Here is a 22658-nt window from a genome sequence, read left to right as displayed (position 1 = left end):
CAATTTGTTGGCTGGGTACCTGATATGATTTCTTTTCGTTGATGGTGTAAACCCAGTGAAGTTAGTAGTCCTGACTGTCCGCCTGAATCAGGCAATCGTCCAAGTATGGGAAAATCTGAATTTTTCTCTGCCTGCAATATGCAATGGCTGGAGCTAGGCATTTTGTGAACACCCTGGGTGCAGTAGATAAGCCAAAGAGAAGTGCAGAGAACTGATACTGCATAGAGCCTGCTCTGAAATGTAGATATTTCCTGCAAGATTCCCTTATGGGGATGTGCAGATAAGCTTCTTTTAAGTCTAGGGTGGCTAGCCAGGGGTCCTTGGTTAGCATAGGGTGCAGCTGTTGGAGAGTAAGCATTTTGAACCTTGGAACCACCAGGAATGTGTTGAGAATAGATAGATCCAGGATAGGGTGCCGACAGTTTTCTTTTCTGGGTACCAGAAACAGTCTGGAGTAAAAAAAAACTTGTCCCCTTTGCTCTGCTGGGACAGGTTGAATGGCCTTGATAGTGATACTACTCCCCGTATTAGAGATGGGAGCACTCCATTGCTTAGATCTGAGCATACCCTGAGACTGTAATCTTGGTGGTCTGCTGCTCCTGGGTTTGGAATGAGCAGGTCTGGGAGGGACTGGAAAAGTACAGTTTTGTACCTACCATAAATGTAGATGTTCCGAGTGTTCACCCTGCTGCAGTCATCACACTTGGGGTTATCCTGTCGTCAGGCGGTCCCGCAGTCGGCCGGATTTCCAAAGTCTTGGTCCGACGTCGGTTGCTGCCGCCTCATCCCTGACATCAGTGCGCCAGAGGTACATATACTGCAACCGACGCCATTTTCTTCAGTTTTTCTTGCCCCAGATGTCAGGTGCCCCCAAAAAGGTGATCAAAATTAGTACCAAATGGTGTGAACACTGTACAAACACAAAATCCCTTCAGCTATAAGCAAATATATCAGTAAGGCATAGCAGAGATTTAGCCAGAAAATCAGAGGGGTTGGAGGGAGGGTAACCTGGACTGCAGCAGGGTGAACACTCGAACATCTACATTTATGGCAGGTACAAAACTGTACTATGTTCATCGTGTTACCCTGCTGCAGTCATCACACTTGGGTTGAGTCCCAAAGCTAAGGTAGGGTGGAGGTATCATAGAGGGTTAGTGGAGGCAATGAGGCCCTGCAGAACTGCAGTGGCGAAGCCCGCCCTGGACTTAGAATAAAGAGGTAAGTGATGGTGTTTGGTGAAGGTGTGTACTGAACTCCAAGTTGCAGCTTCTAAAATTTCCTTGGTAGGAACCCCTCTGAGAAAGGCTGTAGAGGTAGCTGTTGCCCTGGTAGAGTGGGATCTAATGATAGGAGGAACTGGTTTCCCATGATGGGTATAACAGAACCGTATGCAATGGCCTATCCATTTAGAAATGGTTTGTTTGGATATAGGCCTCCCTTGAGAAGCTGTAGTATAGGATACAAAGAGCTGGTCAGTTTTTCTGAAAGCCTTAGTTTTGTCCAAGTAGTAACGAAGCTGCCTGTGAATGTCCAAGGAATGCAAGAGTCTCTCACCTTTGTTCTGTGGATTGGGAAAGAAAGTGGGTAGATGGATGGTTTGATTTAAAGCTACACTGGAAACCACCTTAGGCATGAAGGAAGGATTAGTTCGTAGAGAAACTGTCTTGATGAAAAACGAGGAAAGGTTCCACTGCCATAAGTGCCTGTAATTCTGAGACTCTCCTAGCAGAAGTTATTGCCAGGAGCAGGGCTGTCTTCCAAGAAAGGAACTGAAGGTCTGCAGAGAAATCTGGTTCAAAGGGAGGTAACATTAGTTTCTCCAGATCAAAGTTGAGGTCCCATGTTGGTGTAGGAGCTCTTCTAGGTGGTCTAATGTTTTTTGCCCCTCTGAGGAACTGCTTTAGAAGAGGATGTGAAAATAAAGGTGGATTCGTGTCGTAGTGAGCTGAAATAGCTGAAGCATGGATTTTAATTGAGGAGAAGGAAAGTCCTTTGTGCAACATCTCTGCTAAGTACTGCAGAATGTGAGGCATATGAGGCTGAGTTGTGTCTTGTTCTTTAGCTTGGTTCCAGGCAGAAAACCTTTTCCATTTGTCCGAGTAAGCCTTCCTGGTGCTTGGCCTCCTGGCTTCCAGAATAACATCCAGAACTGCTTGTGAAAGAGGGGCTGGTTGGATGTTTAAAAGATTTGCCATGCAGCCAGATTTAAGGTTTTTAGCTGGCTGTGTAGAATCTGTTTGTTTTGCTGCGTGAGCAAATGAGGTATTGGAGGCAATATCCATGGTGGGCTGTGAGCCATATTCTTCAATAGCGGGTACCAGTGCTGGCGTGGCCAGTCTGGGGCTATGAGAATCAGTCGAGGTTTCTCCTTCTTGACCTTCAGAAGAACCTTTGTGAGAAGAGGTAATGGAGGAAAGGCATATGCTGTCAGGTTTTTCCAACTGAAGGAGAGAGCGTCCACTTTCCAAGCTTGATGGTGGAATGTCCTTGTACAAAATTTTGTCAGTTGGTAGTTTTGAGGACTGGCAAACAGGTCTATCTTTGGTAGGCCCCATTTTTGAGTTATCATTGTAAATATTTGTGGGTCTAGCTTCCACTCGTGGGGATCTTTGATGTTTCTGCTTAGGTCGTCTGCCAATGTGTTTTTCTGTCCTGGCAGGAATTAGCTTGTAACTGGACTTGGCAGGCCAGAGCTGTGTACCATAAGATTATTGCTTGCCTGCAAAGAGGGTAGGAATGTGTGCCCCCTTGTTTGTTTATGTACCACATTACTGTGGTGTTGTCCGTCTTTATTGCCAGTTGTCCTGGATGTAGGAGGTCCTTGAAGGCTGTCAGAGCTTTCTGTACAGCTAGCATCTCTTTTTGATTTATGTGCAGTTTTCTTTGTTCTGCAGTCCATAGGCCTTGAATGCATTGCCCTGCCATGTGTGCCCCCAGGCATAGTCTGAAGCATCTGTTGTGATAGTTTGCTTGGTTGGGGGCAAGGTGAAAGGCTGACCCTTGTTGAGGTGACATGCCTGTGCCCACCATAGAAATTCCTGTTGAAGGCAGGGAATGAGAGATATCACTGTGTCCAAACTGTGGTTGTGTTGAGACCATACACTTTTTAGGTACCACTGTAATTTCCTCATATGCAGCTTTGCAAATGGTATTATCAGAATGCAAGATGCCACGAAGCCCAAAGCCTGCAGAATTTTTCTTGCAGTTAATTGGGTCTTTGTTGCCATTGTCTTGAAATATTGAGTCAGTTGTAGTTGCTTGTCTGGTGTAAAATAACCCTTCTGGGCCGTTGTGTCCAAGCTGGCACCCAGGAATGTCATTTTTTGTGAGGGTACTAGTTTTGACTTCTTTTCGTTTACTGTGTACCCCAGACAATTTGGTAGATGCTTCACAAAAACCAGATGATGTAAGAGAATGTCTTTTCTTTCTGCTTGGATGAGGCAGTCGTCCAGGTATGGATATATTTGAATTCCTCTTTGTCTGCAGTATGCAATTACTGGTGCCAGGCATTTTGTGAATACTCTCTGCGCAGTAGATAAGCCAAAGGGCAGTGCGGAGAATTGGTACTGGGTTGAACCTGCAATGAAACGGAGGTATCGTCTGCAACTTTGTCTGATAGGGACATGCAGGTATGCCTCCTTGAGGTCCAACGTTACCAGCCATGCTTCCTTGCCCAACATGGGAAGTAGCTGCTGTAGAGTTAGCATCTTGAATTTTGGGACTTGTAAGTGTTTAGAATTGAAAGGTCCAGAATTGGTCTCCAAGCATTGTCCTTTCTGGGTACTAGAAAGAGCCTTGAGTAAAATCCTTGGCCTTGCTCTTGAATCGGTACCCGTTGAATGGCTCTCATGGCCATGAGAGCTGTAATTTGTTTTTGAGCCTCTGCCCTTTGATTTAGTGGCAGGTTTGGCATTCCTCTTTTCATTGGCAAGGTGTGAAAGTGGAATCTGTATCCTTGTAAAATTATGTCTAGGACCCATTTGTCCTTAGTGACCATGTGCCAGTTGTCTGCAAAAAGTGCTAGTTTTCCCCCCAAGGGAGCTGACAAAAGAGTTTTGTTTGGCCAGTTGAGGTGCAAGTCATTGAGTTTGCCTTCTGGTGGGTTGAGACCTGTCTTCTCCTCCTTTCTGGGTTGGAGTGCCCCATTGGCAAGGTTTATACTGGGCTTGTGGTTGTCCTCTGCCCCTTGGGCGCCTGTATTTACCCCTCTTAGGTCTGTCAGTAGCTGGAAAGGACCAATTTTTTGTTGGCCAGTTTCTGCTGAAGCGAGGGGGTTGTACTTGTAGGAAATCTTTGACTGTCTGCATTGATTTCACCTTATCTTCCATTTTCTTTAAAACTTCTTCTGCTTTAACTCCAAAAAGAACATCATGCTGTAAGGGTGCATCCAGAAGTTTTGCTTTAACATGATCAGGTAGACTTTGTTCCTTTAACCAGGCATGCCTACGTATAACTGATCCAGTGACAGCAGCTCTGCAGGAGGCCTCCAAAGAATCAAACCCACATTGTAAGGCATGTTTGCCCACCTGCTCGGTGGCGTGCAACAAATCCTGTACTTCTTTCAATTCAGATTGTTGAGGGAGGGAGGTTATCTTTTGTCTTAACTGAGAGATTAGAAATTGTTGATACTTGAGCATATGAAATTGACAATTTAGTGCTCTCATAGCTAATGTGGCTGAGGTGTAAACCTTTTTCCCCCACCTGTCTAGTGCTCTTGAATCCCTCTCAGAAGGTACTGGGTTTTTAGCCATGGAAGCCTTAGCCCCCTTGGGACCCTGGGAGATGGTCTCTGGGTCAGCTACTGGGCTTTTGTAAAGAAATTTGTGGGAATCAGGTACTCTGTAGTATCTGTCAGGCTTAGCTGGAGCAGGAGGGAGAGAGTCTGGGTTGAAACTGGATTCTAAATAGACATCATCCACAATGTCCAAAACAGGTGGGATGGCTAGAGGTCTGTGTTGGGGGAGTAAAAGAAACTCTCTGAGCCTTTTCTTGGAGTCAGAGTAATCCTGACCTTCCCAGTGAAAATGTTCCCTCATAGTGTGTAAAGTTTCCCCAAAAGAGTAGTCTTCAGGAGGGGAAGCTGAGGGAATAGAGTCCTCAGCATCAGAATCTTCATAAGGAGAGTAGGAATAGTCTTGGTCTTCAGAGGAATCCGAAGAAATAGACAGTTGCTCAGAAGAAGCAGAATCTTCCTCTTGTCTAGGCCTTTTGTCAGGAGGAGGCTGTGAACCCCTGATAAGAGAAATCAAATATTCAGCCATTTTGAGCATCTGTTTCTTAGGCATAGGGCCTTGAACAGGAGACTGAAGTGTAGTCTTTTTAGCTTTAGAAGGAGTCTTAGACTTAGAAAACGTTTTGACTGTGAGAGTAGTCGGTCTGAAAATGCCCTCAGAAACCGATGGCGTTTCAGAAGAACCGACGTCCTTACAAGGTAAATCGTCGGAAGGGCCTGAAGTAAAAGGCTGCGTCAGCCTAGTACATTCCGTCAAAATATCCATAGCGGTTTCGGGTTCCAGAACTGCGATAGTCAGGGGCTGCGTCGGAGCCTCACTGATATCCGGAGAACCGGAGACCGGATCAGCCGAGGCCTCGGAATCGGGTTTAGGCCTTGGCTGTCGGTCCTTGTCCCTGCACTTTTTGTGCACACCGGTAGTCGGTAGCTCCGACGGCATGTTATAGTTAAATTTTCTACCAAAATAGTGTTGTGCGAAATCAAATAGTCTTTTAATAGTACGCTTATTAAACCTAGCACAAAAACAACAAGAAGTGACGTCGTGATCAGGGCCTAGGCAAGGTATGCAATAAGAATGAAAATCCTTATGAGGTATTTGCTTCCCACAAGAAATACAATTGTTAACTTTTTCTGACATTGGTCTGAGGCAAGAAAAGTTTCCCCAACGGGGTACTTAGCTTTATAGAAGACTTCGGTCTGAAATTCGAATTTGACAATCTCAGGAGTCGGCTGACCGGCACTTGCGAACTGCTTCTGCTTCGGGCACCGCGCGGCAAGAAAGACTGAAGAAAATGGCGTCGGTTGCAGTATATGTACCCCTGGCGCACTGACATCAGGGATGAGGCGATAGCAACCTATGTCGGACCAAGACTTTGGAAATCCAGCCGACTGCGGGACCACCTGATGACAGGATAACCTCAAGTGTGATGACTGCAGCAGGGTAACACGATGAACACGTACCAGTTTTTTGAAGGCCAATGCCTACTGAATCTAGGAGGCAGAACCTGTAGGAAATCTTACAGTTTGCATAGATTTAGTTTTTTCCTCCATCTTTTTGAGGACTTCTTCTGCTTTACTGCCAAACAGGCGTTCTTGATTTAATGGTGCATCTAGTAATTTTGCTTTGACATGGTCTGGCAAGATTTGTTCCTTAAGCCAAGCATGCCTTCTAATAACAGACCCAGTGTCAGCAGCCCTGCAAGATGCTTCTAAGGCTTCAAAACCACATTGCAAAGTATGAAATCCAACTTGGTTAGCAGAATGCATTAACTCTTGTAAATCTTTATGTCCTGCACAATCAGGAATCAACATCATTTTCTGTTTAATTAGCTCCATAATATGTTTCTATTACTTTAACATATGAAACTGGCAATTTAAGGCCCTGATGGCAAGAGTAGCAAAGGTATATACCTTCTTACCCCATCTGTCTAAAACCCTAGAGTCCCTGTCTGAAGGGGTAGGGTTTTTGTCTGTTGTAGCCTTAATGCCTTTAGGTCCCTGGGAAATGGTCTCTGGATCCGCAGTAGGATTCTTAAAGAGAAATTTGTGGAAGTCAGGTACTCTGTAGTACCTGTCAGGTTTCCTGGGAGCTGGAGGCAAAGTATCAGGGATAAGGCTGGATTCCAAGAAGACTTCATCCACAATTTCCAGAACAGGAGGTATAGCTAGAGGCCTGTGCTGAGGCAAGTTTAAAAATTCCCAGAGTCTCTTTTTCGACTGTGGGTAGTCCTGGCACTCCCAGTGGAAATGCTCTCTAAGAGTATGCAGAGTTACACCAAAGGAAAAATCTTCTGGTGGGGAAGCAGAGGGAATGGAATACTCTGCATCAGAATCCTCATAAGTAGATAAGGTTACGTCCTGGTAATCAGAAGGATCAGAGTCAACAGACTCATGATCTGAAGAATCAGAAGGAAAATTAGTTCTTGGTCTTTTTGAGGAGGAAAGCTGGCTTAAAGATCTTCAGCCATTCTAAGCATTTGTTTCTGAGGCATGTGGGCCTGAGAATGCGCTTTGTTCGTCAGTTTCCTAGGCATAGTGCAAACTCTGGGACTGAGAAATTCGGTATAATATGAAAATCTGAAGGCTTGAATACATCCTCAGAAGCCGGTGCCTGCACAGCGGCTCCGGACCCATCCAAGAGAGACATCCGCAGGTTCCATAGTCGAAGAAGCCTCTCGTGGCATACCAGACTCCAAATGGGTCTCAGTAGAGACCTGCGAAAATGTAGAAGCGGGTATCAGGGGCTGCGAAAGCGCCTCACTAAGTACTGGCCTATGCGGTCTGTCTCTGTCTTTATCCTTACGTTTTTTGGGAGGATGAGTATTTGGATGGCCTATCAAAGCCATTTCAGAATACGGAGAATGAGAGCAAAAGAATTTAGCGACAAAGACAGCCCAACAATGAATAATCTGGGTGTTAAACAAGGCACAAAACCAACAGCGAGGAATGGTGTGGTCTGGGCCTAAACAGGTGACGCAGTAAGAATGAAAATCTCTGTGAGGTATTTGCTTTCCACAGGCAAGACAATTGTTTACTTTTTCTGACATCGGTTAGAGCAAGAAAAAAGGATCCCCAACAGGGTACTTATCTTTTAGAAGACTTCAGGTCCGAAACTCGAAAAATGAAAATTTCAGGAGGCGGCCGACCGGCACTTGCGAACTGCTTCTGCTTTGGACACTGCACGGCAAGAAAAGCTGATGCAATGGCGTCGGCTGCATGTTTTATACCCCTGATGACCTGACATCATGGAAGAAGTGACAGCATCCAACGCAGAAATCCCAAAACTCTTGTATTTAGGCAGACTGAGGGCTACATACAGGCAGATAACCCAAATGTGATGAATACAACAGTGAAACACGAAGAACATCTGATAATGCAGAGACCCTGTCCTGAAACGTAGATACTTCCTGTATGACTCCCTTTATGGGGATGTGCAGATAAGCTTCTTTTAAGTCTAGGGTGACTAACCAGGCATCCTTGGCTAACATAGGGAGAAGCTGTTGCAGGTAAGTATCTTGAATTTTGGCATCACCAGGAAGGTATTTAGAATTGAAAGATCCAGGCTTGGGCGCCAAGAGCCCTCTTTCCTGGGTACCAGGAAGAGTCTGGAGTAGAATCCTTGACCCCTCTGTTCTACTGGAACAGGCTGAATAGCTCTAATATTGAGCAGGAAGAGTACTTGGTTTTGAGCCTCTGCACACTGGTCTGGAGGAAGGTCTGGAAACCCGCTTGGGGTTGGCAGTGCAATGAATGGAAGTAGAATTTGTACCCCTGGGATACAATGTTGAGGACCCATCTGTCCTTAGTGATGGACATCCAGTTTATTTGCATGAAGGGCAAGTTTTCCTCCTAGGGGCACAAGCAATTGGGCAGGGCTGGGAAGTAGAGTGAAGAAGTCATTGTGAGCTTTTTCCATAAGGAGGTGGCTTACCACTTCCTGCTTTGTAGGTGGGGGCACTCCATTTCTTAGCTCTCTGCATACCCTGAGGCTGTAGTCTGGGTGGTCTGTTTCCCCTGGGTTTTGCTTAGGAAGGCCTGGAGGGGGCTGGAAAGGACCAGTGTTTTGAAGGGCAATGCCTACTGAATCTAGGGGGTTGCACTTGCAGGAATTCTTTAACAGTCTGCATAGATTTAGCTTTTTCTTCCATCTTTTTAAGAACCTCTTCTGCTTTGGTGCCAAACAAACAGTCCTTATTCAAAGGAGCGTCTAGTAATTTAGATTTGACATGATCTGGCAAGGTCTGCTCCTTCAGCCAAGCATGTCTTCTCAGTACAGAGCCAGTGACTGCTGTCCTGCAAGATGCTTCTAGGGCATCAAAGCCACACCACAAAGTATGCTTACTGACTTGGTTTGCAGAGTGCATAAGCTCCTGCAATTCTTTATTTTCTGCACAATCAGGAAAAGTTACCACTTTTTGTTTAACATGTTCCATAACATGTTGCTGGTATTTCAGCATGTGAAACTGGCAATTCAATGCCCTGACAGCAACAGTTGCAGAGGTATATACCTTCTTACTCCATCTGTCCAAAGCTCTGGAATCCCTGTCCAAAGGGGTGGGATTTTTGGCTGTAGTAGTCTTAATACCTTTAGGCCCCTGGGAAATTATCTCTGGGTTAGCAGTAGGATTCTTGAAAAGAAACTTGTGAGTATCAGGTACTCTGTAGTATCTGTCTGGTTTCCTAGGGGCAGGAGGTAAAGTGTCAGGAATAAGACTGGATTCCATGAAAACATCATCCACAACATCCAGGACAAGGGGTATAGCTAAAGGCCTGTGCTGAGGCAACTCTAAAAATTCTGAGTCTCTTTATGGACTGAGGATAGTCTTGGCATTCCCAATGGAAATACTCTCTTAAAGTATGCAAGGTTTCACTAAAAGAAGACTCCTCTGGAGGGGAGGCAGAGGGAATGGATTCCTCTGCATCTGAATCCTCATAGGCTGATACGGGCACATCTTCATAATCACAAAGGTCAAAGTCATTGGACTCCTGGTCTGTAGAACCTGAAGGGGACTGGATTCTTTGTCTCTTTGCAGGGGAAGGCTGGCTTCCCCTACTCAGCGTAATAAGGTCTTCAGCCATTCTAAGCATTTGTTTTAGTGGCATGGGTGCCTGAGCAAGCACTTTGGCCATCAGTTTTCTAGGTGTATTGCTTACTATGGGCCTAAGAAACTCGGTAGTTTTGGTTAAAAATGAAGTAGTCTGTTTTGTTTTGAACATCGGTAGCATGAAAAACTGCCTCTGAAGCCGGTGTCTGCACAGCAGCTCTGGACCCATCCAAGCTAGAGACATCCACTGGTTCTACAGTCGAAGAAGCATCTTGCGGCATTCCGGACTCTGAATGGGTCTCAGCAGAGGCCTACGAATCCACTGAAGTGGGCATCAGGGGCTGCAAAGGTGCCTCAATGAGTACCGGCGGACTGGCAACTAGCTTAACGGAAGCATCGTCGGAGGTTTTGGACCTATGCAGTCTGTCTCTGCCTTTATCCTTACATTTTTTCGGAAGAACAGTAGTCGGATGGTTTACTGAAGCCATTTCAGAATACAGAAATTGAGAGCAAAAGAATTTAGCGACAAAGAGAGCCCAAAGATGAATGGTTCAGGCGTTAAACAAGGCACAAAACCGACGGCGAGGGACGTTGCGGTCTAGGCCTAAACAGGTGACGCAGTAAGAATGAAAATCTCTGTGAGGTATTTGCTTTCCACAGGCAAGACAATTGTTTACTTTTTCTGACATCGGTTAGAGCAAGAAAAAAGGATCCCAAACGGGGTACTTCGCTTTAGAAGACTTCAGGATTATTCAATTCGAAATCAAAAAAATTCAGGTAGCGGCCGACCGGCACTTGCGAACTGCTTCTGCTTCGGGCTCCTCCTCGGCAAGAAAGACTGGGGTAATGGTGTCGGCTGCCTGTTTTTATTACCCTGATGACCTGACGTCAGGGAAGAAGAGACAGCATCCGACGGAGAAATATTAAGTCTCTGGTATTCGGGCTGACTGAGGGCTACCTGCAGGCAGATAACCCAAGTGTGATGACTGCAACAGTGAAACACGAAGATCATCATCTATACATTGTAGGCAGCGAAAAAGGACTGTGAAGAATAGATGTTGGTTTTACTCCTCTAGCCCAGCTTGTGATGTCTACTTTCCACTTATGTAGAGACTCTAGAGGGTCTGCCATCAAGTTCTGATTGCTTGAAATGTTTATTAAACTGCAGAAATATGCTTAGTTATACCACAGACCTCTGAAAGTTTAGCGAACTGCAATCTAGCATATAAAAATATTCCAAATCCGTAACAAACAGTCATAACCGCAGTAATACATATGAATAAAACAGAATCCCATATTGGGTACATTTTGTGTATTGTGAAAATTTCTAGGAAGGCATCTGACAGACAGTAGACTGACCCAAATAATTCTTTTCAGCAAAAGAAAAGTACAGACTCGGGCCAATGGAGAGGATGGGGTGGGAAGATGATGTATTTTGCCACTTCACCCACTCTGGGAGGGAGGGAAGGGGCTTCTGCCTTTGATTAAGTACTTCCTAGGGATGGTGGCATGCCATGTTCAGAATTCTGCATTAGAGGTAGGATGGAGTTGACTGACATTATGTGCAGTTGTATATGTGACATCAGCAGACGACCCAGTTACGATGTTCCATAAAAATCCCTGTGCATAGGGCAGCATATATTATGATGCAAGAAGATCTGCATTTCCCATCCCTTCCCAACCCACTTAACAGTAAGGATGGTCCAAGCCACCAGGAAATAGTATTAAGGACACCAAGGCTGGGAATAATAGAAGCAGAAAGTGGCAGATGGCCAGCCGGAAGGTACCCAATGGCAAGGGAAACATGAGAATTAATGCCAACTCATACACCAGAGAACAACCACACTGACACTGCTGTTCTGTGTCTGAGGTTCAAAAAGAAATTACTCTGCTACATAACATGCAACTAGCAGAAATGCCAGCATGTGTTCAGCATATGTGCTCAACATATTTAAGGATTCTGCTCTCCAGGTGGTCACTGATCTACAATGTGTACAAGAACTAGAAGAAATAACATAAAACTAGTCACTAAATGTTGCTTCAATTAGTAATTAAAAGGCAGCAACATTTATAAAACTTTTTTTTACTCCTTCCTATGTCCTTCTACAGATGGGAAACTTCAGTGGCAAAGATAGGTGGGGTAACTGGCTTTTTATGGATTCGGGGAAGAACTGTACTGTTAATCCTGTTCTCTTCCTTGAGAGTAAAATGTTCTGTTTAACTCTGTAAGAAAGCTGCAGTGTGCTACTGAAACGTTTTATCCCTTACTCATACTACGTATGTAAGAGGCTGGGACAGACTGGAACTTAGAACTGGCAAAAGGAAAAAGCTCGTAACAAACTGGAATGCTTTGCAAGTATCTATTATGCTTTATTTTTCACATTTTAAGGTCAGATTAAAATACATGTGATTGAGTAGTGCATTTTACTTGTTTAAAAAGACTTGATCTGAGTGTAGTACACTGGGAGACTATGTACGTGACTGTGACCCAAGCTAATACCGCAGGGGCAAGGTGCCATCCTTGTCACACTTCAAATCCACTATGATTCATTCCATTCACTACACTGCTGCTTATTCCTGCAAGGTCCTAAGAGCATATACAGTAAGGCCATCACTTCTAGATGTTTGAGGAGTACCTACAAAGGGAGCAGAAGCAAGTACAACCTTGCCTGCTGAAAAAGAATGTGATGCGGTGCAGTTCTGTTGTATTGTTCAGTTTCACATAAAATGCATACAAGGCCCTGCACATTGTCTGTAGCTTTAAAAAAAAAATAAGTGCAGAGACTGTACAGTCTGGACCGAAGTCAACTGTTTGTGATATTTCTCCATGTCTGCCAATCAGTCATGGAACAGAAAACTCATACAGCAGTTACAGGACAACTGTTTCTCCAGAACCATGGGATGTCACCACCAATTCATGCGACTTCTGATGTACTAGGGAATATGGATGCAATAATCCTGACATTACAATGGTTCAAGGACTACCTTAACAACATATCTTTTAGGGTAGTTTCAGCTGGCATCCAAACTGAAACAGAAATGTCAATAAATGGTGTCCCTGAACGATATGTGCTGGCCCATCTCAAAATCTAAATTTACCAGTGATATACTATCACATTCAGTTAGAACAGTTACAATATTAAGGTGTCTCAAATATGTCTAGAGCTGATACCTGTGCTGCAGCCAGCTGGAAAAATAAGCACAGTATTACAAGGGCCTGCAGCTTAGATTCTGAGTTAGATGACTTTCCTCTGTACAGTTGCCCTGGAGCATTTCCTTTTATCTGTTAATTTGGCTCTGGACAGGGTAATCTGTCCTATTGGTTAGATGCACCTCAGAAGTCCCATTAAAGCAAGAATTTTTTTTGACTAACAGAAAGAAAGTGAAAACAGCAATGCTAGAGTGGGTCAGTGTGTGTATCTCTTGTGAATACTGGTACTGACACGTATGTTTGGTAGCATTACAACATGAGTAGCTCCACGTCTGGTTCACTTCAGCAGTCCTTACCAGAATATCTTCATGTGACCACCCACATTCTAGTACATTATCTGTCGACGTGCACCAAGCATTAACATACTATGTCTGTTGTGCCAGAGAGTTTAAACATATTCATGAGAGTTTTTAAGATGCCAACCGATGTTCATTAGTGGTTCATGTACCCAATGGAGCTGACTATGGAGGATGGAAGTCAGCAGCCGTGGACAGCATGTCCGTCTTGGGGATGAGGAATGTGGCCCTGGTTCACTGCTTGGGTGACATCTTGTGGGAACACTAGGTCCCACACTCAACTGAGCACAAGCTTGTTAGCACGCACTACACACAGCAGACTCTGTGTGTAGGCATTCTCCCTGTAGCAGAAAGTTGACCCACTCTCTACAACAAGAATCTGACCACTGAGGAATGAATGGGCTGATGGGGACTACCCAGGCAGGAATGAATGAGCTGGAGGGTTCTCAGATGCCAAGCTCTCTCTTCATGGAACTAATAAACCAGCTGGGTGCAGCTAAAGAAGTCATCTGGCCACTAATTTACAGAGGTTTAAAAAAAAGATGCCCCCGTACATTTTACTTAAACATTAAATCGTACTTTTACCTCGTAAGTTATATAAAAAAATACAAGTTTTAGTTGCTGCCAAGTAGCGTCAACAGTAGAATATTTATGTAAGAAGCAAAAGATTCAGCGTGAATGCAGTTGGTGAAGTCTGATAAGGACCACCTAGTCAGTCATTAATATAAGGTCAATGTCAGCAAATGCACAGATTTTGCTAGCATTCTGCGTGTACCTTTCCATTGCTAAGATATCATATAACAGTACAAAGCATGGAAGAAAAATACTTATTATACATACTCTGGATCTAAAGTTTTCATTCCCAATGGGCCAAGAAGCTTCTTTTCTGCCATTTCAAGAGCAGTCATTGCCTTCTGTGGTGTGAACAGCTCAGGAGCCTGAAAAAACGTTGCAGCTGTTAGCATAGGTTTTACTAGGAAGAAAAGAATTTAAATGACCTCAGCTCATTCCTACTCTAAACTTTTTTTTTTATTTTCACTTTTACTCCTTATTCCCTTACGTATTTTAATGCAACATTTAATTATACATTTGCACTTTTATTAGACAATGACATCTCAAAAGGTAAGGATTTTATATTAATCCATTCATACAGTAAGAGGATAAAGCATTTTTTCTTTCTTACCACAACCATAGCTATGGTGAAATTGGGTCGCAGCTGGTAGTCACACCATGGACTGGAAGCTCCATAACTGTCTTTGTAAATACCATGCTTATGGACCAAGTTTGGATGCTTCTCAATGGGATCATTAGGGTCTCCAGAAACATAAAACAACTTCTCAAAGTTTTCCTGGATTTTCTGATCCCAACTTTCATAAGACAGCATTTCATGATTTCCTGGGGAAAAAAGTGGATAAACTGAGAGTCAGTATAAGCAATCTTCACCATACATGTTCTGTAACAAAATACAAGCATTTTATGAAAGTGTTTTACTTATAAAAGCAAACACTTCCAATGTATGACTGTTATTCTGCACCTATCTAAAAGACATGCAAATGTGCCACAAGACATAACACTGCAAAGCAGTTTTCCATCTGACTAGGACAGGGCAAGAATAACTGCTTAAGAAATCAATATACTGGCAAAACTTTTTTGAGATTATCTAATATCTTATCAAAACATAACTTGGTGAAATGCAGTTAGATGAAAAAAAAGTGTTCCAACGCTTATTCTTTCCAAATCTCCATGAAAAAGATATACAGCAGCTCCACTGCTGCTCTTTGAGAAATTTGCTATATTGACAGACGTAATATTCCACATTTACAGAAATTAAGTTATAGACTCTCCTTCCTTCCTTCAGTTATTCACACTTATTGACAACTACGTGGGTACCTGCTGAAAAAAACGCCCTTAACTGCAACTGAAACTAACCTGCAACATGCAAGACACCATAAAAAATTCCTGGCCAGTAGTCTAAAAGTAGAAGACTACTTAATACGGCTCCCCATTTGTACAACAGTAAGTCCCACAGACAACTGCTTTCAAAGTTTTCTCACTCAAAATCAGGGCTAAAGCCCAAAATAATGAGGAGCGAAGGCCCACAATTAAGGATTCATTTTTACTTACTGATTTACTTACAAAACTGTTGGAATAAGAGGAAAACAGAAACCATTATGTGGTAATGCTGTTTAATATTTTAGAATATAAAAAACTGGTCAGAAGATGGAGAACAGACCACCCCCCCAGGACACTCTTAGGTTCCACGCAGGCTCTGGTTTAAACATGGGCTTTGTACGGAGGTGGGTGGGGTGAAACAGAGTGCTAGTAGAGCCAACAAAAGATGTGGGGCACTGGGACAAATGTCAGAATGACAGTAAGGGAGAAGAAAAATGTTTTGTCACAAATCTGAAGAGTGACAAAATAAAGCTTTAATGCAATATTAGGGCTATCCTTAAAAGTTAGGGACAATTAAATGCTATACCATGAACTTGTTCAGTTTCTTTAGAGGCCTAGGGGCATGGAATGAATGTGTGGGCATATGTACCATAACAATGAATGGTCAAATAAGGATCGCTGCAACAGTATCATTTACAAGTCCTGGGACTTGAATCTGACAGACATCTGTTCTTTCAGCCTCATTTCCCTAGGGTTACTTACCTGATCCAATTTGATGCTCGACTCCAACTCACGACCTAATATAATGCATCACTTGAGTGTCTAGTAGACATACAGTACATGTTTGGCAGGACAGGGGGAAGGGAGCATGGCTCAGAAAGTCTAGTGGCACAACTCTCTGATGTAATAACTCTAACAGTGAACCACACAAACATACAGTGCTGCCATGCCCAAAAAGGGGCAATCAAGATCATTCCTGGAATCTTCTCCTCCAACGTTTGAACTTACCTGCAAGAGTGTTAAAAGAAAAGCATAGATATAGACCTAACTTAATCAAGGAGAAGGCACCCAATGTCTAATCTAATCAGAGTGGTACTCCGACAGAACTTCCTTATCAATCTGTTGGTCAGCAAAGCAAATTGGCCTATACCTGGTATAACCTATCTGTTAGTGAAGTCCAGGAATGTTTCTCTGTCCGGCATCCACTCAGACATTTGCAAAGATCCTACAAGACTGATCTATCATTCATTTATCTTGTGCTGGTATGCAAGTAGCTTTCAGGACTTTAGTGAAAAGCTACAAGGCTAGTCTGCAGAGGCAATAACAGCATTTCCCCACCCCATTTTTTTTATGTATTACATATAACTGTGGTACTGTCTGTGATGACAGTGTCCTGTGTCTCTAGACTGTCGAAGTCTTTAAGGGCTTGAACAACAGCCATCATTTTTTTTAATATTTACATGTGCTGAACTAGTGACAAATATCACACACACTGATCCTGTGGAAACTGCTAACCTACTAGTGGACAGGTTTGGTGAAAATTTCTCTCCTTTATCCCCTCCAAACATATCATAAACCATACCTTCAACAGCTCCCCTCACCTACATATCTAAAGAACAGGTCATCAAAGCTCTAAGGCAAAAAACACAGCCTCTATGGGGTCTTGATGGCATCCCCAGCTGCGTTCTAAAACTAAAACAGGAATTAGCAACTCCCTTAGGCACCACCCTATTTAATCACAGCCTGAATACAGGATTTGTCCCAGCTGAATGGAAAACTGTGACCGTTATCTCTCTTCACAAGGGAGGCTTAGAAACAGATTCAGGGAATTATAGAACCATAAGCCTCACCAGTCTTCTCTACAAGGCCCTGAAACATACCATCACAGACCTCATAAATAAGGATATATGTGACCTCCAAACCTTTGATCCAACACAGTTTGGCTTTGTAAAAAGGTCGATCATGTCTGTTAAACCTAGTAGACGTCTTCAAAAACATGACCAGGGCCAGGGATGAAGTGAAATCTGTGCAAACAGCATAAATGGACCTGGCGAAAGCCTTTGACAAAATCCCCCATTCAGACATTATTGGCAAACTCACCCACCTAAATGTCAACCCCTTTGTTGTTAGGTAGGTTGCAAATTTACTCACTAAACTGTACACATGCTATCAAAGTGGGTGACTCCACCTCAACCAGCAGACTTGTCACCAGTGGGGATCCACAAGGGTCAGTACTGGGCCCCCTTCTGTTTGGTATTTACCTCTCGGAAGTTCAGGCCAAAGCAAAGGGGCTGTGGCTGACCAAGTTTGCTGGCTACAAACCTGGCGCAATCGTGGACTCCCCAAAAGATGTCAGTGTACTCCAAGAGGGGCTTACGCAAACCAATGATCAGTGCCAAGGCCATGGAATGCAAAAAAATGCATTATCATCTCCTTCCCTATTAACTATGAAATAAACAAGTATGACTACTATAGTGAGGGATTTGGACACACAAGTAGAATGTGACCTAAACTTTGACCACCATGTGTCCACTGTAATAAGAAAGGCATTCTACATCATACATTTGATTAGCAAAAGCATAGCTTCAAAGAGCAAAAAAAGTTATAACCCCCTCCCCCTGTATTCACCACTTATCAGGCTCATAATTGAGTATAACACCCCTTTGGTATGTACTATACCAGGCAGCTGCAACAAGTAGAATACCCCAGAGATGTTTAACTAGGAAGATCAAGGGTCTTCAGCACATGCCTTACACAGACAGAACAAAGTCTGTCACTGTACTCGGTAGAATATAGGCTGCTTAGGGAAGACTTGTGCCTGGCTTACAGAGCAATCTCCAACCCCAACCTAATGAAGCTGATGCACATCCGTAGACCATATGGAACTAGAATTACCCACCCCAGCAACCTAAATCTGGCCTGCGATTTAAACAGGACATGCCAGAGAGAAATTCATCTCACAGAGGCTGCCATTTTTCTGGAATAGGCTACCAATTCATGTTAAGCAGAGCACCTCTATGACTCTGTTCAAAAGGAGCCTGGATGAATGGATGGGAAACCACGAATAGCACCGACATCCCTCTTCGATGTGGGCAGTCATTATTAATAACAATCTTGGGTACTAACTAGACTTTTTCTCTTGAAATATACTGGGTGCAACAGGCGAGGATTGGAGCGACCTTAAAGTCAATAGCTTAGTAAACCTCCTATGAACCTATGTAGTTTCTCTTTCCTGGGACTTCGTGTCCTACACTTTGAGGTCAAAGGGTTGGGTACACCAGGCTATGGCCAAAGTGTCTTTGGTTAAGGACTGGTTGTATGTAAGCTGTCTGAAAGGCATGACCTCTCTTTTACAGTTGCTGCATCCAACATTTCAGTTCCCTTCTTAAAAAATGTAGTTTAGTTTTTTGGGCACAGTCCTTGACATGAGAATTATTAGAATGGTGGATGCTATGTTACCTAGCATGTCCTGTAAAAGAAAGACAGAGAATCTGCTTCCTCCTACAAGTAAGCTTTCTTCATGTTGGTATCTAAAAGTGCCAACAAAAAGATTTTCTAGATGGACACAACATGGATTTCTACTCAAATGAAGGAAAAGTCAAGTTTGTTGAGACAAACAAGGGACTCCATTGCCCTTCTGCATCTCTACCCAAGATAGCATGTTATAATGCAACTCATCTAAGTATGGGTAAACATGTATGCCCTTGATCCTGCAGTACACTACCACCAGGATCAGACCTCCCTCCTTTCTGCTTCATTCTTTCCAGCTGTTCCACTGCCAGTGTCCATCAATGGGCCTACATGCTCCTACTTTCTCCCCTAGATTACTCTGAGTGAGCTGAAGCATGAGTGGCTCTTAAGGACATCCTGGGGGTTGTGCCAGTAATCAGACACTGAGTTTTTTTGTTTTTTAATTACCTACCCTTATTTATTTATTTTTTTTAATTACCTACCCTTATTTCCTTGCCCCCCCCCATCCCTGCATTTGCTTATAATGTCCAAGGACCAACCACTCCCCACAGAAGTATATTTGACTAACAACCCCTTCACGGATGGCCATGCCTATCCATCCTTGCCAGCACATCAGGTACCTGAGCTGCTAATTGAACCCTGGTTGCTGGGCTTTAGTTGTACACCACGGTGTTGGCTATCCCAGAACCAGACTTTTTTAAAAACTCTGTACAGCAGTTAAACAAAACACTAAGCAAGCAAGCAATAAATAAATAAAGGACAAATTGGAAAAAGGATGGTTCAACTGCCACAGACTTCAGATGGTACAGGAGTCTAAAAAGGGGAATACAGAGATAGGCAGCTTTGATGTTCAGTGTCACTAGAAGAGCTTGGGCAGATCCTAGTAGTACCTTGAACTTTTTTGAGTTTTTAGAAAAGTTCACTCTTGACAAATCCAACATGGATCTCCAGGATTTATCTTTTGTGTGTATTAGGAAATGCCCTGAATAGAAAGAATGTTTGTCTCCCGCTCAGATGGAATATCTCTGGTGGATCTCTGCATTAACAATTCTGCTAGGAATACGGTCCCTGAGATTTTGTTGGTCTTTTGGATCTGCAGCAGATCACTTTATGTGGTGTGACTAGAACAGTTTTTAACTTCTGAAGAGAATTTTTAGAACCCACTGATTTGAGGCAATGTTTGAACAATGCTGGATGGTCAGCTAGCTTCCCATCATGGTGAACTCTAAGGGAAGGGGATGGTGGAACAAGGAACATGTGAGGTGGCTAGGGGGAACTGTGAGGGAAGAGTCTGGCCAAGTCTCTCAGCTGCTCCCTGCTATTCAAAAACTTCAGAAAACTCTAAGCCCTACTAGTTCAGTTTAATCTTTGGAGAAAGGTTGCCTGGGGCTAGTGGCAACTAAACAACAAAGAGGCAGCTGTTTAGGCTTGGTCAGGGGCTTGACTTCATCTGTCTGGGTCCTTGATGGGCAGGCAGCCTCTGAGGATTTGTGAAACCGTAGAGAGTATTTCTCTGTTCTGACTTCTTGTGGCCAAGGACATCCACTTCAGTTACCAAGGGGTAGAAACCTTTGTCAGATTTTTGATCTAGCAGAAAGTTCTGGGGGGGCAGATCAAAAGCTTGTCAGCCTCTCAGTGTGCTTCACCAGAGACCTCAGCTTTAAAAGGCACCAGAAGTGTCCTCCCAGAACGGATGCCCTTGGACTTTGACTTCCTTTGGAGCTGCTTTTTCTGTTTTTGCTGTTTTGAAAGGCCACCCATACTACCCTGCTGCTGTCACTCAAAGGAATGGAGGATGTCAACAGTGCTGCCATTACACAAAGAACAGTATAGAAAACATTCAAGGAACAACAGGTCAGTTACTCTCACTTACACTTGAAAGAAACTGAAGAATTCTACAAGGCATGTTGGCTGAGTTGCTGATGCTGTAGGTCTTAGAGACGATCAAAGGCTTTGCCAGTTCACCTTGCTCCAGTTTAATTGCTGGCAGTCAGATAGGCAGACCAAGGCAATGCGTCTGGATTTGGTGCATCTTCACTTCAATAATGCACCTCATAACACATCACACAGGAGACTGGAAGAAAGGTATGGGGTTAAAGTACTAAGGTATGATTCAAAGTTAGGAAAAAATACAAAACCTGTTAAGTTATAAGAAACAGAGTGAAGTGGTACAATGCCATTAAGAGCAGGGATCACTACTATTCAGTATACTTCTGTTGATCAGCATACTGTGGAGAAAACCTTCATGGGCTTACAGAATCTGCAATGACTGCCAGAAGGGCTGTAACGAAACACATGCAAGACAATGGAATTCGGCGGGTGAAATCTGTGAAAACACGCAAATTATGTGAGGAAGTCCTAGGCTGGAAACAAGAGGAAATGATATGATGGATATAACCACTTTTGATAAATCATGTGCAGCACTATGAAAGGGCAACAGCTAATATCAAAGGAAGCAGGAATGTGTGGATGAATGGGAAGGCTCAAGAGAAGCTGTAGCCATCCTTGATGTAACCAACAGAGATTGATCAAAAAAGGCACACCAAAGGAAGTGTGGGTGCTTCATGTCCACCCATTAAGCTGTGTCTTGCAATATGTCAAAGGCTTTCTGGACAGACATTTTGGTCAACTTTAAAGCAAATGGAAGAAATGGCAAAAGCACAGAAGGGTGCAGCAGGTTATCCCTATATTCCACCACTTCTGTTTCATGGCTGTCAATCACAGAATGCTGTAAAGCCATAAAGCCATGAGTAATAACCTTTCAGAACTGCTGCACAAAGGATGGGTCCCTTGGAAGTGAGTGGATTATTCTTACAAGATGAACAACCTAGGAGAAGTGGGAACATGTAAGGGATCAGGCAGACACAGGCCAAACCACTATGCAGTCAGCCTCCAAATTAACCTGACAATCTAAGACATCCCTGCAAGGTTTCAAATCGGACATAAATCTGACATGACCTGGTGAGTGCTCTAGTGAGTATTTTTAGTCTGATGAATGCACCAAGGCCTTATGTTTTTGCCATTTTCTTGTTAGATCAGCCAGATATTGTGTAAGCTCCAGAAACTCACTTCTTAAAATGAAGAATTACCTTACCCACACTAGTGAGGAATGGTCCTTTCTCAATTATCTACTACTGTTCAAAACACTGAGAAGGGAACTGTTGCCTTTTTACCATTTTCTCTCTTTTATGAGTTTTCACAATCTTATAAGTGTGTGTATACAATTTTCTATACATGGAGGCCTACAGTCCTGAAATTTCCTTTAAGGCCTACAGTCCTGGAGGGATAGTGCTATTAGATAAAGACAAATATTTTAATAATATGTTTGATTTACTTACTGATCAGCAGACTTTTATTGTTGTTAACAAAAATGCCGTTCAAGCACTTATAGAGAAAGTACTTGTTTTAGTCTTGACTTGTTAATTGCTAATACAATAACAGAAGACTTATTTAAATATTTCACTGTAGATGTCCCCACTATCCCAATAGTCTATGGGCTACCAAAAATACATAAGAGTTTAGTGGACCCACCCATGCAATCTACTGTGTCAGGGACGGGGTGGGTGGCTGAACCCCTGAGTATCTAAAAAAGATGCTGCGGCTGGTAGTTGATAAACAGACTGCTCTGAAAGATACAAAACATTTTTTGGATGATCTCTATAAGGGAACAGTCAGTACAGATAAACAACAAAAGGTGGTATTTGGTTACCATGGATATAAAATCATTGTTCACTGTTATCCCAAATGAATGGGGTATAGAGACCTTGAGAGAAATATTGAACAAGGGCAAGTACTACTCTAATGTAAAAAATAACCTAATTTGTAGCTTAGATGAGATTGTACTAGAAATGGACACAATTTTCACTTATAAATAACTTCAGTTCTAGCATTATCTGGTATAAAAGATTTGTGGATGATGTGTTTATTTTATGGGGAGGTGATGAAGAACAACTACTATCCTTTTCCGACTATTTATCCACTATCACATCCTTTTTGAGGTTTTCACATGC

The 22658-nt window shown here is 43.2% G+C and overlaps 1 protein-coding gene across 4 annotated transcripts in view; it reads right to left on the bottom strand.

Moving 5' to 3' along the window:
* Positions 1–22658, bottom strand: part of AGL (amylo-alpha-1, 6-glucosidase, 4-alpha-glucanotransferase) — a 1248201-nt gene that overhangs the window by 84489 nt on the left and 1141054 nt on the right. For all 4 annotated transcript variants that reach the window (XM_044085615.1, XM_044085617.1, XM_044085614.1 and 1 more), the window contains 2 exons: positions 14468–14679; positions 14125–14222 (listed from right to left, as the gene is read on the bottom strand). In XM_044085615.1, coding sequence (XP_043941550.1) covers positions 14125–14222; positions 14468–14679 — 310 coding nt within the window. The remainder of the gene's footprint in view (positions 1–14124; positions 14223–14467; positions 14680–22658) is intronic.

The sequence above is a fragment of the Protopterus annectens genome, chromosome 10.part0 (genome assembly GCF_019279795.1).
Source record: "Protopterus annectens isolate FY-2018-M chromosome 10.part0, PAN1.0, whole genome shotgun sequence".
In the NCBI taxonomy this organism is placed as follows: domain Eukaryota; kingdom Metazoa; phylum Chordata; order Ceratodontiformes; family Protopteridae; genus Protopterus; species Protopterus annectens.
This window is presented reverse-complemented; position numbering and strand designations above follow the sequence as displayed.